At 38.4% G+C, this 16,317-nt stretch overlaps 2 protein-coding genes across 3 annotated transcripts; both read right to left on the bottom strand.

Moving 5' to 3' along the window:
- Positions 1-1,239: 1,239 nt before the first annotated feature.
- Positions 1,240-8,475, bottom strand: LOC120007304. The gene is made up of 2 exons (XM_038857505.1): positions 1,984-8,475; positions 1,240-1,854 (listed from the first exon to the last, which is right to left on the bottom strand). Exons 1-2 carry the CDS (start codon positions 8,473-8,475, stop codon positions 1,240-1,242), a joined length of 7,107 nt encoding a protein of 2,368 aa, XP_038713433.1.
- Positions 8,476-9,391: 916 nt separating this feature from the next.
- On the bottom strand, positions 9,392-14,153 carry LOC120007511 (protein GAMETE CELL DEFECTIVE 1, mitochondrial). Of its 2 annotated transcripts, XR_005470179.1 has the most exons (4): positions 13,518-14,153; positions 10,674-10,863; positions 10,243-10,601; positions 9,731-9,866 (listed from the first exon to the last, which is right to left on the bottom strand). XR_005470179.1 is itself a non-coding variant. In XM_038857778.1 (3 exons), exons 1-3 carry the CDS (start codon positions 14,063-14,065, stop codon positions 9,660-9,662), a joined length of 945 nt encoding a protein of 314 aa, XP_038713706.1. In that variant the 5' UTR covers positions 14,066-14,150; the 3' UTR covers positions 9,392-9,659. The 2 variants fall into 2 exon arrangements, 1 of the variants encoding a protein (XP_038713706.1); XM_038857778.1 differs by lacking the exon at positions 10,243-10,601 and having other exon boundaries at positions 9,392-9,866; positions 13,518-14,150.
- Between the last annotated feature and the right edge of the window lie 2,164 nt (positions 14,154-16,317).

The raw sequence follows: 16,317 nt of genomic DNA, 5'->3' as shown, positions 1-16,317 counted from the left end.
GAAAGTTTCCAGCACCAAATCCCAACAATTGACTGTTGTTTTATCCGCATCAGCGAATCCTGAAGATAAGTCACCAAATCTTTTAAATGAGCATGAAGAGATGCTCCGTGAAGCAATGACGGCATATCTTGAGAAGGAATTTACCAAGGCATTGCATGGAGGCCTATCCGACTTGAGAGGATGGTGGACTCGGAAGTCATCTTGTTATAAAGACTTCTGTAGTCAATTTTTTCACATTGATATTTCTCCTTTAATGGCAAAGGTGGTTGAATACTTGAATGACATTGATGACTTCCTTCACGAGGAGAATGACACCATGCGTTTTCCATCTTTAGAAGAAAAGCAAAAGCAGTTGGCTTCTTTGGAAGATCTTATTTCTGCTCGTATGCTTATTGTTCCAGACTTGACCAAGGAACGTTGCAAGATAGAAGCAGAACAAAAGGAAGTTAGACTTGAAATTTCTCGTCTAGAGAAGCGAGATAATGTTTTGTCATCCCAACTTGACTCCTTTGATGAGAAAATGAAGAAAGAAAGTGATGACCTTAATCAATTGAAGGAATCACATTCAAAGCTAGAGAAGCTCCAAGTTAAGGATGCCACTACAACTAAGTCGATTGCTAAACGGAAGGCAACTTTGGAAGATGGATTCCGTGGGCTAGCGAATTGGATCAAGAAGAATTAGACTTCTCTATTTATTTATTCTTTGTCATTTCGATTAGTTTTTTTTTTATTTTTTATTTTTTATGTAATGAACATTCATATCAATGAATTCATTTGCTCCTTTTTTAATGCTATAACTTGGCGCACCATCAAGTATGCACATATAAGCATCAAAGGTATTCTCATTAAAGAAAGGAACCTTAAATCATAACATGAATGTACATCTTACATGCTTTGATTTTGTCTTTTCGAAATGACAATACAAAGAAAATTTTTTTCTTTGAATTTGACTGAACTTGAAAATAAAAGACAAAGTCTTCTATTTTTATTTGGATTTGAACTAAAAGACAAAGTCTTTTTTTTTTATTTGATTTGACTGAACTTGGAATTTCCCAAGCTGCCTACGTACTCCTTTTGAGGAGATCAAGTCAAACGTAGTTCCAAGGAAATTTTTTTTTTTTAACTCTTATTTTTGCCTAGACCGCCCTTTCGGGTTTTCAATCTAGCGAGTTTTTTTTTTTTTTTTTGATGTCATTCATAGTTTATACTCATATGGGCAAGGAGTATTACAATTTGATTCTAAGCGTAAAAACGCTTCAAGAATTTTCCATTGATAGGTCCGATCCGTAGACCGTCCTTGTCGATAATTTTATAAGCACCATTTGTGTAGGCTTCCGTGACTACATATGGTCCATCCCATTTGCGTAGGAATTTGCCCCCAGTCCATCGAGTGATCACAATCGGCCTCCTTATAGCTAAGACCAAGTCTCCTATTTGAAATGATCGAGGACGTACTTTTTTATTGAAAGCTCTGGACATACGAGCTTGATAGCATTCCAGTCGCTTTTGAGCTTCCAATCTTCTTTCGTCTAAGGACTCAAGTTCTTCCAACCTTAATTGAGCATTTTGCTCTGTAGTAAGGCCTTCTTGGATAGCAATCCTGAGAGACGGAATTTGACATTCCAGTGGTATTACTGCTTCAACGCCATAAACCAAAGAATATGGTGTGGCTTGTGTTGGTGTTTGATAAGTTATTCGGTAGGCCCACAAAGCTTCTCCTACCCTTTCATGCCAATCCCTCTTTGACTTGGAGACAACTTTCTTTAGCAAAGTGCAGAGAGTTTTGTTAAAGGCTTCTGCAAGTCCATTTGCTGCTGCGTTGTACATGGAGGAATTGTGTTGGACAAAATGAAACTTTTGACAAAGTTTGTCCATTAGATTGTTATAGAATGGTTTCCCATTATCAGTAATGATATATCGGGGAACTCCATATCTATAAATGATTTGACCTTGGATGAAATTGACAACGGTCTCTTTTTTAACTTCTTTTAATGGAAGTGCTTCCGCCCATCTTGAGAAATAATCTGTAGCTGCCAAGATATACAAATGGCCAGCAGACGATTTTGGAGTTATGGGTCCTACAACATCCAAACCCCAGGCATCAAAAGGCCATGAAGCAACAGTCGGATGTAAGGGTTCCGGTGGTTGGTGTATAAAGTTCGCATGAACTTGACAAGCTTCACATCTTTTAGCATATTCCATGGAATCTTTCACCATGGTTGACCAATAATATCCCATCCTTTTTATCCGAAAGTGAAGTTTTGGTCCGGACTGATGAGCACCACATATCCCGGAATGAGCTTCTTCCAATACTTGATTCGCTTCTTCTTTGCTTAGGCATCGAAGAAATACACCATCAAAAGAACGCCGATAAAGCGTATCTTTGTAGTATATGAATCTAGAGGCACGTCGCCGAATTTCCGTTTTATGGCGATGATCACTTGGTACCTTTCCATATTTAAGAAAGTCAATGATTGGTTGCCTCCAATCCTCATTTTCAGTTGTATCAACTGAGATATTATGAACTTCTGTTTCATCTTCAGGTGTCCATGATGGAATTACCCATTTTTGAGAAATGGACATAATCGCGATATCTTTATCGGAGTTAGCCAATACAATAGCTAAGTTAGCCAATGCATCTGCTTGTCGATTTTCATTCCTTGGGACATGAATAATATTAACCATGTCAAATTTTTCCAAGAGCTTTGCCGCATGCTTCTGGTAAGGAATTAAATTGATCTTCCGGACTTCATATTTTAATAAAAGTTGATTAATAACCAACTTAGAATCTCCGAAAATTTCGAGTTGTCCGAGCTGCATCTCTAAAGCCATTTCCAAGCCAATTATCAAGGCTTGGTATTCCGCCACATTGTTGGAACACATCTCCATCAATGTGAAGGAGAAAGGCATGACTTCATTTTGAGGGGTAACAAAAACTACCCCAGCTCCTGCACCATATTTTCGTGCAGCACCATCAAAGAATAATTTCCATGATGGTATTACATCAGTGAAAAAGACTTCTTCATCCGGGAATTCTTCTGGAAGCTCCCACTCTGCTGGAATCGGATGGTCCGCTAGGAAATCCGCTAAAGCTTGTCCTTTTATAGCCTTTTGAGGTACAAAAGTAATATCAAACTCTGATAGAAGAAGTGCCCACTTTGCTAATCTTCCAGATAAGACTGGTCTTGACATGATGAATTTAAGTGGATCCGCCTTTGAGATCAAATGAATAACATGTGCAAGCATATAATGTCTTAGCTTTTTTGTTGCAAAGACTAATGCTAGGCACACTTTTTCAATTGGTGAATAATTTAGCTCCGCGCCTACCAACGTACGACTCACGTAGTATGATGCGCTTTCCTTCCCCTCGTCATCCACTTGTCCAAGCAGTGCTCCTAATGATCGCTCTTGGGCAGCAATGTATAGGATTAATGGTCTACCTGGAATTGGTGCCTTTAATACAGGCGGATGTAGGAGGTACTCTTTGATATTATTAAAGGCATTCCGACAAGTATCATCCCATTTAAAAGAAGTGTCTTTTTTCATCAACTTATTGAATGGGTGGCATCGTCCAGCAAGGTTTGAAATAAACCTTCTAATATACGCGAGCTTCCCTTGCAAGCTTTTTAGCTCGTGTAAGTTAGTCGGTTCTGGCATTTTTAAAATGGCATCGATTTTTGTTCGATCAATTTCAATACCTCGATGCCTTACGATGAAGCCAAGAAATTTTCCAGAAGTGACACCAAAGGCGCACTTGAGAGGATTCATCTTTAATTGAAATTGACGAAGTCTTTCAAAGATAACCCGTAAATCATCTAAATGATTTTTTCGGTTTTTGGTCTTTACGACTAAGTCGTCCACATAACATTCCACCTTTTTATGCAATATATCATCAAAGATCTTCTGCATGGCACGTTGATATGTGGCTCCGGCATTCTTCAATCCAAAAGGCATAACTTTGTAACAATATATTCCTTTTGGAGTACGGAATGCAGTGAATTCCTCATCCTTTGGGTTCATCCGAATTTGATTGTATCCAGACGAACCATCCATGAAGGATAACACTTCGTGTCCGGTAGTTGCATCAACCATTAGCTCCGTGATGGGCAATGGAAAATCATCCTTTGGACATGCTTTATTTAAATCTCGGAAGTCAACACAGACCCGTAATTGCCCATTTTTCTTCATCACTGGGACAATATTGGCAATCCATGTCGGGTATTTAACTTCTCGAATGAATCCAGCTTCAATAAGTTTATTGACTTCATTTTCAATTTTCGGGACTAATTCCGGTCGGAATCGTCTTTGAGCTTGTTTTATGGGACGTACTCCATGTTTGATAGACAAGTGATGGACAACAATCTTTGGATCTAGTCCTGGCATTTCTTTGTAAGTCCATGCAAAGACATCCATATATTCTTGCAAAAGCTGGATGTATTTTGTTTCTTCTTCTGGACTTAGAAGTGCGCTTACAAATGTTGGCCTTGGATCAGCTTCAGTTCCTAGATTGATCTCCTTGAGTTCATCAACCGTAGCTTGCCCCCCATCTTCTAAGGTAGATGGTGCCGATATGGGTTCTTCATCAGAAGATGAGTCGGAACTGAATTCTTTTTCAGTCACTTCCTCAATTGTGATGTGATTGACAGAAACAATCACCTTGTTTTTACCTTTATCTTTAGCTAGAGCATTACGTCTACGACGTCTTTGTCTCCTTCGTTTCTTCGGATCCTCTTTCTGGACTTTTGGCCCAAGCCTAGAAAATACAGAGACTTTTTGTACAGACTCCATTTGGTTTGATGTTGACGGATTATCACCAATCCGTTCAAATACTGAAATTCGAGTATTTTGCTTTTGTATTTGGCTTTGAGCAAGAGGCTCTACGGGCTTGTCATCATTATACTCAAAAATCTGTATCATGATTGGATTGGCCGATGCTTTCTTTGCTCTAATTCGGATAGGGTGTGAGTCACGAGATTCATGTCCCAATCCGTGTTTTGGTTGTGGAATAGATATTCCTTGTTTATTTATCACCGGAGCTTTTCCACTAGACAGAACGGAATCAAGGTCGCCAAGTTTGCATGGCTTCCCTTTTCCGTATCCAGCGTTCTCCATGAGCTTCTTTACACGTGGATCAAACCACCCATTTGAGTGGTTTCCCAAAGTTTTAGGAAGCTCAGCTTCCTCGGCATTTTCTTGTATAGAATTTAAGTCCACAATTTTCCCAATAGAAGGAATCGGAAGGATTAGGTCTTCCTTGAGAATGTCAACATCTCTCTTTGACAACTCAATTTTTGATGATTCCTTTACAAAGGTTCTTGATAAGATGTCCTCAATTGAGTCATCTTTTACGTCATTTTTTGATTCCGGAATCAACACTGGAAGGGCTTCTTGGGGCATATCTTCCTTTTGGTAAAATTTTGCATCCGCAAAATGAGATTCTTCACTTGCGAATGGCTTTGATTCGGCTACAATGCATTTTTCCTTGCCATTTCGACTGTACTTGAAGCATTGGTGCCATGTTGAAGGAATTACTCCATTTTCATGTAACCAAACACGTCCCAAAAGTAATTCATAGGATGTTTTGGAGTCGATTACATGAAATAAAGCTGATGATATCAAATCATCCATCTCAATCTTTAACCGGACTGTGCCAATGGCACGTTGTCCTTTTTGATTGAAACCTTGGATTGTGAGTTTGCTTTTAGAAAGCTCATTCACTGAGATTCCAATCTTTCTCATTGTATGAATCGGCATAATATTTACAGCAGATCCACAGTCAATGAGGATTCGAGATATTTTGTGTTCTCGAATAATTCCACTAACATAAAGTGGCCTGTTGTGAAGTCTCGTCCCAAGCTGTAAGTCATCGTCCGTAAAGGTAATTGTTGCCATACAATCACCGGGACTAACTTTTCTTATTTGGGAAAATATTTTCCCTTTGTATTCTTCCGGATTGAGCAGTGTTTGAACTAGCGCCAAACGAGTATCTATTGGGAGTTCAAGGACTTCCGAGATGTTCATGTCAGAGGGAATTTCTTGGAGTGAAATAACAACTCCTTTCTTCTCAATGCTTGAGGCTTCCATCTTAGAACCATCTCTTTCTTCATGTGACTCTTTAGAGTCTATTGCACTGATCACATATGATGTCATATGTTCATCTAGAAAGTAATCTTTCGGAAAGTACTCCTTAAGAGTTACTTTCTTTCGGGGAGTTGAATGAGTGCTTTCATTCTCAACCTCAACATGTGTCTTTCTTCGATTTCTTCTTAATCGATTCTTAGACCGAGATTTTTTATTTTCTCTCCTTCCGAGAATAGGTATTGGACTTGGAAGAGACCGGATTGGTGAAGAGTATTGTCTTTTACTTTTCACCTCTATCCAACCTTCATCTTCACTTTCAGAAGATGAATCATACATTTCTGGTGGTGAATCCCACACATCCAGATCATCCGTCATGATTTCATATAACGTTGGCCTATTTGGAGCTTGTGGCCTCGGCATTCCGGGATATGCATAGACAGTGGTGGCTTCTCCATCTACAATGAACTGGACTCTTACAGCTCCTTCAGGAAGCTCAGCAGTCAGTTCTATATTTGATGATTCCTCGTTAGTTATGGACGAGGGCATCGTTTGAGCTTCCATTGATATTGGAATGGGGTCAAATGACCCAAAAGCCACCATTCCGCAATTGACCTCAACATTGTCAGTAAGATCGAGATCGATCTTGTTTTCCCTATTCAACCGCATGATTATGTCTTTGAAGACAAAACATTTCTCAATCGGATGACCAATGATCCGATGATACTTGCAGTACTTAGGATTATCAGTTTGGCCAATTTCTTCCGGCCGCTTTGAAGTAGGAAGCTCTATGAGCTTCTGTTCAAGTAATTGGTCTAGAATCCCAGACACTTCGGAATCCGCAAATGGGTATTCCTTCTCTTGCATTTGTTTCAAGGTTGGTCGCTCCTTGACTTGAGTTTGATCTTTACGAGTCTTGGACTCGAATTTAGATTTAGATTTCTGTGTAGAAATCTTAACTGGGTCAGTAGTAACAGCCATGGATTCTTTAGTCCGTGAAGGCTTTGAATCCTTTTTCACTTCTTTCTTTAATTCTCGAGGGTCACTTGGCAAATGGCTTCCATGCCTTGCTATTTGGATTTCCAAGTCATGAGCTCGGGTTGCAAGTTCCTCGAAGGAATGTGGCATATTAGCTTGAAGATTGTAAAGTAACCCCCAATGCATTCCTTGAACACACATATCGATGGAGGAACTTTCGCTTATACGTTCCTTGCAATTTAGGACAAGGTTCCTCCAACGTTCAATATACTCGACCACAGCTTCTTCTTTATTCTGCCTCATTCTTGCGAGTTCCGGGAGGCTAACTGTCCGTCGGGTGCTATAAAAGCGAGTTAGAAACTCACGCTCAAGTTGATCCCAACCTTCAATAAAACCAGCTGGAAGGTCAGTATACCATTCAAATGCAGCTCCTTTTAGGGAACGCACGAATTGTTTCACCATGGAATCACCAAATGTACCCGCATTATTGCAAGTTTCGATGAAATGAGCAACATGTTGCTTTGGGTTGCCCTTCCCATCAAATTGTTGGAACTTAGGGGGTTGATAACCCCATGGCATGCGGATTTCATCAATCCGGCGACTATATGGCTTTGCATACACTAGAGATGATTGTGGGGCTCCACCATACTGAGCTCGGATGGTGTCTACGATCATGTTTTGGAGTTGATTCACAGAGAGTGAAGCAACAGATAAGTTGGTCGAATCGCGGAGAGCATTTTGTGCTGTCAAGCGATCTTGCTCTTCTTGCTTTTGTTGAGCTTTAAGAGAATTTGAACTTTCTGGAGCTTTACCTTCTCGTGAAACAAAGGTTTCACGGCTCGGTTCCGTGATTGGTCCTAAGGAATCCAATCGGTTTATGAGTGCAGCAATTTGTTTGTCCTTCTCTTCTAAGGACTTTGTCAATTGATCAATGGTGACATTCATTTGTTTCACCTGATCTTCGGAACTTGTTGCCTCGGTCATCATAACCGGCACAGGAATATCTGATTCCGACGTTGGGATGTAATTATCCCACTTCCGTGATGTGGATTCCTCATATGAGGGGTTGGAATATACATATTCCATTCCTTTTGACTTGAGAGATTTGGATTCGGATTCAGACTCCGAATACGAGGTGTAATCAGACCACTTCCGTGATGCCAACTTCACGGAATGAGGTTTGGACTCGGATTCATCACCCGAGGAGCTAGAATATACATATTCCGCCTCTTTTGTTTCATCTTTGATTTGAAGGGATTTGGATATAGATTTACTCACATGAGACTTCTTTTGACCCTTTTTTGAGAATTTCTTAAGAGGAGAAAACAATTGTGATTCTCCGGCTTTAACTCGCGTACGAGTTGCGTGAGAGACGTCATCAGTGACATCAATCTCCTTCGAAGGAATCGTGGATTCCATAGTTTTGACTTAGATTGAATCTAATAAATTCAACTGAAAGATAAGAGGAGAAGAGTGTCCCACCGAGCGTGCCAGAAATTTGTACACACCAAATTTCTCAGTGTAAATTAAAATACACTTAAAATTTGATACAAATTACAAATATTTAAATCAAAGTGGACTTGATCTCTCCTTTTGACGTATTCCACACGAATACAAAATCTTCTGATTTTTAGTTGAGTGCTTCAAACAAATTCTACGAATTTGTAATAAAATCCAGTTGGATTTGAGTGTTGGACTTGAATTTGGGATTTGATTATCGGACTTGAGACTTGATGGAATTCTAAGAATTCTGGATTTAGAGAACTTGAACTTCACTTCCGGGACTTGACTTAGACTTGAGACTTGAAGGAATTCTGAGAATTCCAGATTTAAAGAACTTGGACTTTTCACTTCCAGGACTTGACTTGGATTTGAGACTTAAAGGAATTCTAAGAATTCCGGATTTAGAGAAGAAATTTGAGAGAGTCTTTAGATAGTTTCTCTCTACTCCTCCTCTTCTTTCTCTTTTTTTTTTTCCAAATGAGCTTAGTATTTATAGGCAAAGGGAGAAGTGGAATTTACTTATGTACCCTTGGCCTTAACCCTTGACATTAAGGGTATTGTAGAGAAATCACTTAATCAATGATTATCCCTTTAATTTTATTTTATTTGAATTTGATTTGATTTGTATTTATCTTAGATTTTATCCATTTAACAATATTTTGGGCTTCATAAATTATTTTAATTTAGAGCCCACTATTTTATTTAATTGGGCTGCAAATTTTTTTGTGTCTACACCCTTAAACCATTTCTTCAGTAACAAACCTCAAGAATTCAATTAGAAAATAAAGCACCAACCATTTCATGAAAGAAGAGGAGAGAGAGAGCGAGGGCCTCAAAAGTTAAACCATGTTATCCATAACCCTTGCCACCAGAAACAAACATATTCTGCCTGCTCACGCATAATTCCTCATGCAGCCTCGAATTGGTTGAACAGATAGCCAACATGGCTTGTATAATGTAAAAAATTAAACAACACTCATGCATAAGGCTCCTGCAGTAGGCAGGATTGGAACAAGTAAAATGTACACATACATTACTCCCACATAATGTGGATAGTCTACTTCCAGGAATTGAAAAACAAATGAGAGAGATGTAGATAATTATCTCCTTCTCAAAGGTGTGAGATTACTGTCACTTGGTGACTTGTCCTCCCTGAATGGTTGAGTTGCCGGATCAGATAGAGCTGGTAACCTTGAAACACCACCCTTTCCTTTTCTGGCATTGGGCCCTATTTCCTCTATCATATACTTCCAACCATCAATTGGTCTCCTCCGGCTAAATATATGAGTCTTTATAAAACTTGCAATCTGCAAAACAAGTTTAGAAGAAGTCAAGTAAATAAAAGAAATATGCAGAGGGAGGTGAGGAAAAAATTGTTGACAAAAGAGAGAGAATAATAAGAATATATAAGCCTATGAATCTAGTCCTTCAAGGTTAATTCAGACAAATACATCCTACATTGGAACATATACAAGCATTCATCTTTGGAGCCATCATGCACAAAATACGGTTCATAATGGAAATTAATGCACACCCTTCAGAGTAAAAAACACAAAACGTGTGAAAGCTCTACCTCATGCAGGCAACAATCAATTAATCAAATGATAGGCTTATTATTCACAGGTATAAACGAAAAGGCAAGGGCATCAGAGGACAGCAAGTGTAGGGCCTTGATGAAGACACCTGTAATCCTTTATTGGCATATTCTGTTTTGTAACAAACTCTGAGTATATAGTCTGGCAGCAGTAGTGGTAGTGAGTAGTCTGGAATTAAGTGGAGACATGTTGTCTTTTGGAGGTCCTAACTCCTCGAAACTTAGGTTTTATCCCTGTATTCCTTGACAGCTCTCTTTATTTCCTTTCAATCAAATACAACTAGAGATCTCTGGTTGCTATCACCCTTTCTCACTGTTACTTGCTGCGTTATTTTTGTGTGGTATTTGCTGTGGTCTATCATCAAACAAAACAACTTCTATGGTTCTTCCTACTTCCTGCTCAAAATTAACTATCTGATTGCTATTAAACCGTAAAACCATGATGAACCTGACAATAAAATATGAAACCAATGTAACTAGTCTATAAAAAATATGATAGCATGTGTGATGATATACACACCTGAAATTTGGAATATGCAATTCGGCGATCAAATTCTTGGAGCAGAATGTCTTCCTCTCTTTGTGACATATCCCATACATTTCCGTCTTGTGTCTTCGATGTTGTTTCCCATCCGTCAGGTTTGTTTTTGAACTCAGAAGTGCTTGGGACTTTTGCCTTGTCCATATCATCATTGGATGTGTCAAAGATCCTGCAATTTTCAACTGTTAAACCATGCAAATTCACCTATAACCTAGCAAACAACCCCTTCTAGACTTGTCTCACAGATAATAATGCTAGAAATACTGTAAAAAATGCAAATACTAACTAACAAAAGTCTGCAGGACCAATAAATTTTATTACAGCCTCTCCACTGCGGGAACCTTGTGCACAGAAGTTATTGTTTTAGAAGAATGCAAATTTCCAAACTTTCTTCAATTCTCCAAAGCACATCACAGGGGAGAGACATTTAAGCAACCATTAGTGGAAAATCTATTGAAGTAGATTCAAGGCAGTCAATGATTAGATACAGTGCAACTTCTTGTATGGAGAGTAACTGACTAACTGGTTTGCAACAAACTCCCTGTGAAAAGGATAACAGACGAAAGTATTCTGGAGAGAGGAAGAGTATAATGAATAAAAGGCTGCAAAAATCTACATTTCACGCAAGAAGAGAGAACAAAAACAAAACTAAAGAAAATAAGAAACACATGCACACACACAAATTGCAAAAACTATTTTTTTTGAACTCATGAAAAAAAATATTGCCTTCTAAGAAGTATATAATTTTAGTTTTTCAAAGAAGTCATAAATAGCCAGTAAGATTATCCAGACTCAATATAAAAGAAAAAAGAAGGTTTTAGAATTCAACACCAACCTAGATCCTAGGCCTAAAAGAAGTACACATGACTATTACAAATCGGTTAGTGACGCTGGTAATCAACTTTCAAAGTTCCAGATAACATTTAACCTTCTTTATTGATAGCTAAGATCAATCTTAGTACCAAAAATCAAATTTACCCCTATTCTTTCTCAAAGGTTAAACTTCAAAAACTCGAATCAATATATCACTCATCATCGAGCCAAGCCTCCTAAGACCAATTCTTGTCATCTCTGGCCTGTCAGAACCATCATTGCCCTAGAGCTAGTGAACCTCAAAAAAAAATATGATGTCCTTAACCATGTGTACATGAGGGTTCCGGGATCCCGTGAGGGCCCTTACAATCCCAAACCAAATGAAATCACCTGGTATAAGGCCATGTTCGAAATAAGGCTCTTCAACCCCCTTTCATCTCCAATACTTACCTTTTATGAAAAAATGAGCTCCAGACCCGCGTAGATAAAACCCAAAGTATGGAAATTGCTCATAGCCATGAGGCACTGGCCCTATCTTTCCCACACTCTAAGGTCCTGGTAAAGATCCATACCACCTCTCAAGAACTGCCTTGATGTAGACCGGAAAGATTTTCCTTCTCTTTCTCCTTGAAAAGGAACAAAAATACAAGAAAACTTCTCCCTACTAGAAATCAAATCAAGGGTAAAACCATGGTAAATGAAATATGTCAAAACTGAATTTGTACTTATGGCTAGTGTTCAATGCATTGCAACACTTAACATCATGGATGCATCATAAAATCAAAAGGCATAATAATTTTAGTACTTGGAAATGTTCAGATGCTTGGACATTTAACAATGAATGGACTCTAAACCTAATTAGCAACAAAGGCTTGCAAAATAATAGCATGAATAGAAAATTAATCATCCCCAATATACCAAATTCCAAATGAACTGATTTGTGGAAGAATTTGGAGGGAGGCAGTGGGAACTAACTCCTAACAAAAATTGCAAGAACCTTAATGCTATGTTTGGTTGCACTATTCCGGCGGGAACCGGAACACTCAATTCCGTTCCAAAGCAAATTCTTGCGTTTGGTTATAGTTTTTACATTGGAATGGAACGGCCAATTCCGTTCCTTTCCGGAATTGAAGTTCCGGCCTCTAGCTAAGGAACTTTGTATTCCGGCTGGAATGGGCTTTTGTTTTGTAGTGTAATTACAATTTTACACCTTTGCTTGAGATAAAATGTGGCAGGATGTTTTTATTTATTTTGATCTAAAGTGGCATTTAATGAGGTATAATATTTAAAATTAAAAAAATTAATTATGTATGAAATATAAAACAATTAGATAACTGTATGCTGTCCTCCCCTTTGTGGGCCCAATATGAAATTAGTGTATTGTCCTCCTAAATATAGTACAAAGTTATCATTAAAGTATAATACGCTATAAGGGATAATATAGTCTTTTCTCAGTTATTCACATTCTCATTCCTCAATGTTCCTGCCACAATTCCTTCACCAACCAAACATCGGAATCATTGGAATTCGTATACCTATTCCCGTTGTCATTCCTGTTCCCATTCCCGTTCCCGTTCCCATTCTCTTTCCCGCGACTAACCAAACATAGCGTAAGAGAAACCAGAAACAGATTACTGCAAAATGTTATAAACATGACTTCTCAGTGTCAACTTAAATTCTCGCATGCATTTACCATGAAATGAGATAGATATCATCAAAAGCGAAATGAAAGGTGCAATTATGTTTTCTGTTTGCCTACTCGATGCCCCAACAGATTCCTTTTCCCATTTTTGTTTTCTAAGCTAATGGCAGAACAGCTTTTGACATGTTAACAACACATACAGTTTTCCTCAAATAATTTTCCACATTTATTCAGACATTATCAAAAGCAGGCAATTAAAAAATACTCAAAGTAGCATTCAGATGAAATCAAGTAGCACCAAATCTAACCAACTAAACAGACTACATAAACCAAAATCAATCACAAATAATGATGGGAAGCAAACATACTCGGAGCAACTGTCGAGCAATCTCTCAATATCATCTCCCCCACTCTCAAATTTTGCCTCCTCCATCCTCTCAATCTCCTTCACCCACAACCCCGCATGAATCCTCTGCTTCTTTAATCTATAATCCATCTTAATATTGTCCAAGCTATACAGCGTCCCATTATCAATACCCTTCTTTTCCTTCTCGGGCTGTTGTTTGTTCTTCGTCATAGTTCGCCTGGTATCCCAATTCTCGTTCATGTCCTCAACAAACGCCTTGGTATCGGCGTCGACCTCAGATGAGAGCGCAGCAGCGGATTCTCCAGATGGAAAGTTCACGTCAGTCTCCCACGGGGCTCGAACACTAGGCTTGAGGTCCTCCGGGAGCCAAGCTGTCTCCCACGCATCGTTCCACTCATCGACGCCGCTTTTGGGGGCCTTCGTCGAGATGGGTTTTGAAAGAGTAGGCGAATGGAACAAGGAATTGTAGATTGCCGAGTTGAGTCTACAAGATACCTCAGTCCCTGTTAATTTTGTGGCGGACGAGAATACGCGATGAAGGGTTCTCATGCTCGGGTTCTGTTGAAGCTTGAATGGGAGTCGAGTCGCTATGGTTTCTGAAGAGAGAACTCGTTCAATGGTGAGTCACCTATCCGGGTTTAAAGGGTTTTTATTTTTTTATTTTTTTTTAAAACCAAATTCAGAAAACTAACACTCTTTTTTAAAAACTGAAAAAATAACATTTTTATCATTTTTTTTGACTCAAATATCCTTCTCGCATACCACAAAGATAGAAAAATTCAACACCACGAACTCCATTCCTTACATTTGTCACCGTCATCTTTGCCGCAACAAGTTTGCAGATGTTTCTTCACGAGGTTTGGTCGAGTTGCCTTTCATTATAGCTTGGGCATTGTTGGCATTCTCCTCTTTATCAGCAATTATAATCTCTATCGGCATTCTTCCTCTCTATAAACATTATAACCCGAAATGAGTGCTTATTAAATTCGCATTGTATATAGGCTTGTTTAGAACACTCTTACCTTGCATTGAATCTTAGACACAACATATTCAGTTGATTTATCTCACATACAATTATCAGTTCCAGTAAAATGTAGTAATGTTCGAGTAAACTATACCATATGTTCGAGTATTTGATGCTATCTGTTCGAGTATATTATGCTATATGGTCGAGTATTTGATGTTATATGTTCGAGTATTTGATGTTATATGTTGGGGTATATTATGCTATCTGCTGGGGTATATGATATTATCTATTCTAGTATTTGATGTTATCGATTTGAGTATTTGATGATATATGTTGGGGTATATTATGCTATATGTTCGAGTATTCGATGTTATATGTTCGAGTATACTATTCGATGTTATATGTTTAGGGTATATTATGCTATATGTTCGAGTATTTGATGTTATATGTTAGAGTATATTATGCTATATGTTCAAGTGATTGAAATTTGTAAAGTGTTTCTCACTGAAATTTACAATTTTTTTTATAAAAATGGGTGTTGTTGACATTTTTGTTATATACAGCGAAAACTGGGAATTTTCAGGAGGAATTTACAAATTCATTGGTGGTATTGGGAAATGTTTAGTAGTCAATGAGTCAATTTCCTATGAGGAATTTTTGGAGAAGATATAAAAGATTATAGGAATTGATCGCACTTTGAATGAGGTGGTTATGAAATTTGTTTATAACACACATCTCCAAATGGAACCGTTGGTTGTTAACAATGACGATGACTTGCGATTCTTCATAAGACAGAATGATGATGCACAACGACCTGAAGCTTCATGGAAACCGAGTACTCCACTTTGTATAACAATAAGACCAAAAGAGTATCAACACGAACAGTTTCATTCCCAATATGCAAGTTATGTTCCCAAAACTCAACCTTTTGTTGGACGTGCCATATTTCGGAATGCTGATTTTCCTTGTTTAAGCCAATTCGAACAAAATTTTGATGACATAGTAGAAGGCCAGGGTGGAGAAGATAATATTAATGATGATGACGATGATGAAGCTCCATTATATGGTGTCGATGTAGGTGATGAAGTGCACCCATACACTTCTAATACTCATAATGATGTTGTTGATGATGTTGTTGATGATGTTGTTGCAGTTAATCCTCCCAATGCATGGACGGGTGAGAACCTTCTGATTGGGCAATATAGTGGAAGCAATAGTATTGACCTCAATAGCGAATCATCCGATACGTTTGAAGTGGGGGTGATTTTTAGAAACAAGAAAGTGTTATAGAAGCATATATCCCTCTATGCTATGAAGAAGAACTTTCAATTCCGAGTGGCTAGGTCAACGAAGTCATTACTTGTGGTCGAGTGTGTTGTTGGTGGATGCCAGTGGCGTATGAGAGGGATAAAGCTAAAAGAAAATGAACTTTTTGTGGTGAAACAATTCAATGATACTCACATCTGTTCATTGCAATTTGTGAATCATGGGCATAAACAAGCATCAGAAAGGGTGATTGGTGAATGCATTAGAGCTACATATGAAGGTGTTGTGCGTGTTTACCGCCCGGAGGACATAATGCGGGATATGAGAAGAGAATATGGAGTAATATTACTTATGATAAGGCATGGAGGGCTAGAGAATGTACTCTTGATTCTCTTCGTGGTTCACTAGAAGAATCATTTGTTTACTTACCTTATTATTGTGCTGTATTGGAGATGAATAACCCTGGCACAAATACTCATATTGAGTATGATGATGAAAATCAATTCAAGTATTTTTTCATGGCTATTGGTGCAAGCTTACGTGGATTTCACAGTTCAATGCGCCCTGT

Source organism: Tripterygium wilfordii, chromosome 10, assembly GCF_013401445.1.
Source record: "Tripterygium wilfordii isolate XIE 37 chromosome 10, ASM1340144v1, whole genome shotgun sequence".
NCBI classification, from domain to species: domain Eukaryota; kingdom Viridiplantae; phylum Streptophyta; class Magnoliopsida; order Celastrales; family Celastraceae; genus Tripterygium; species Tripterygium wilfordii.
This window is presented reverse-complemented; position numbering and strand designations above follow the sequence as displayed.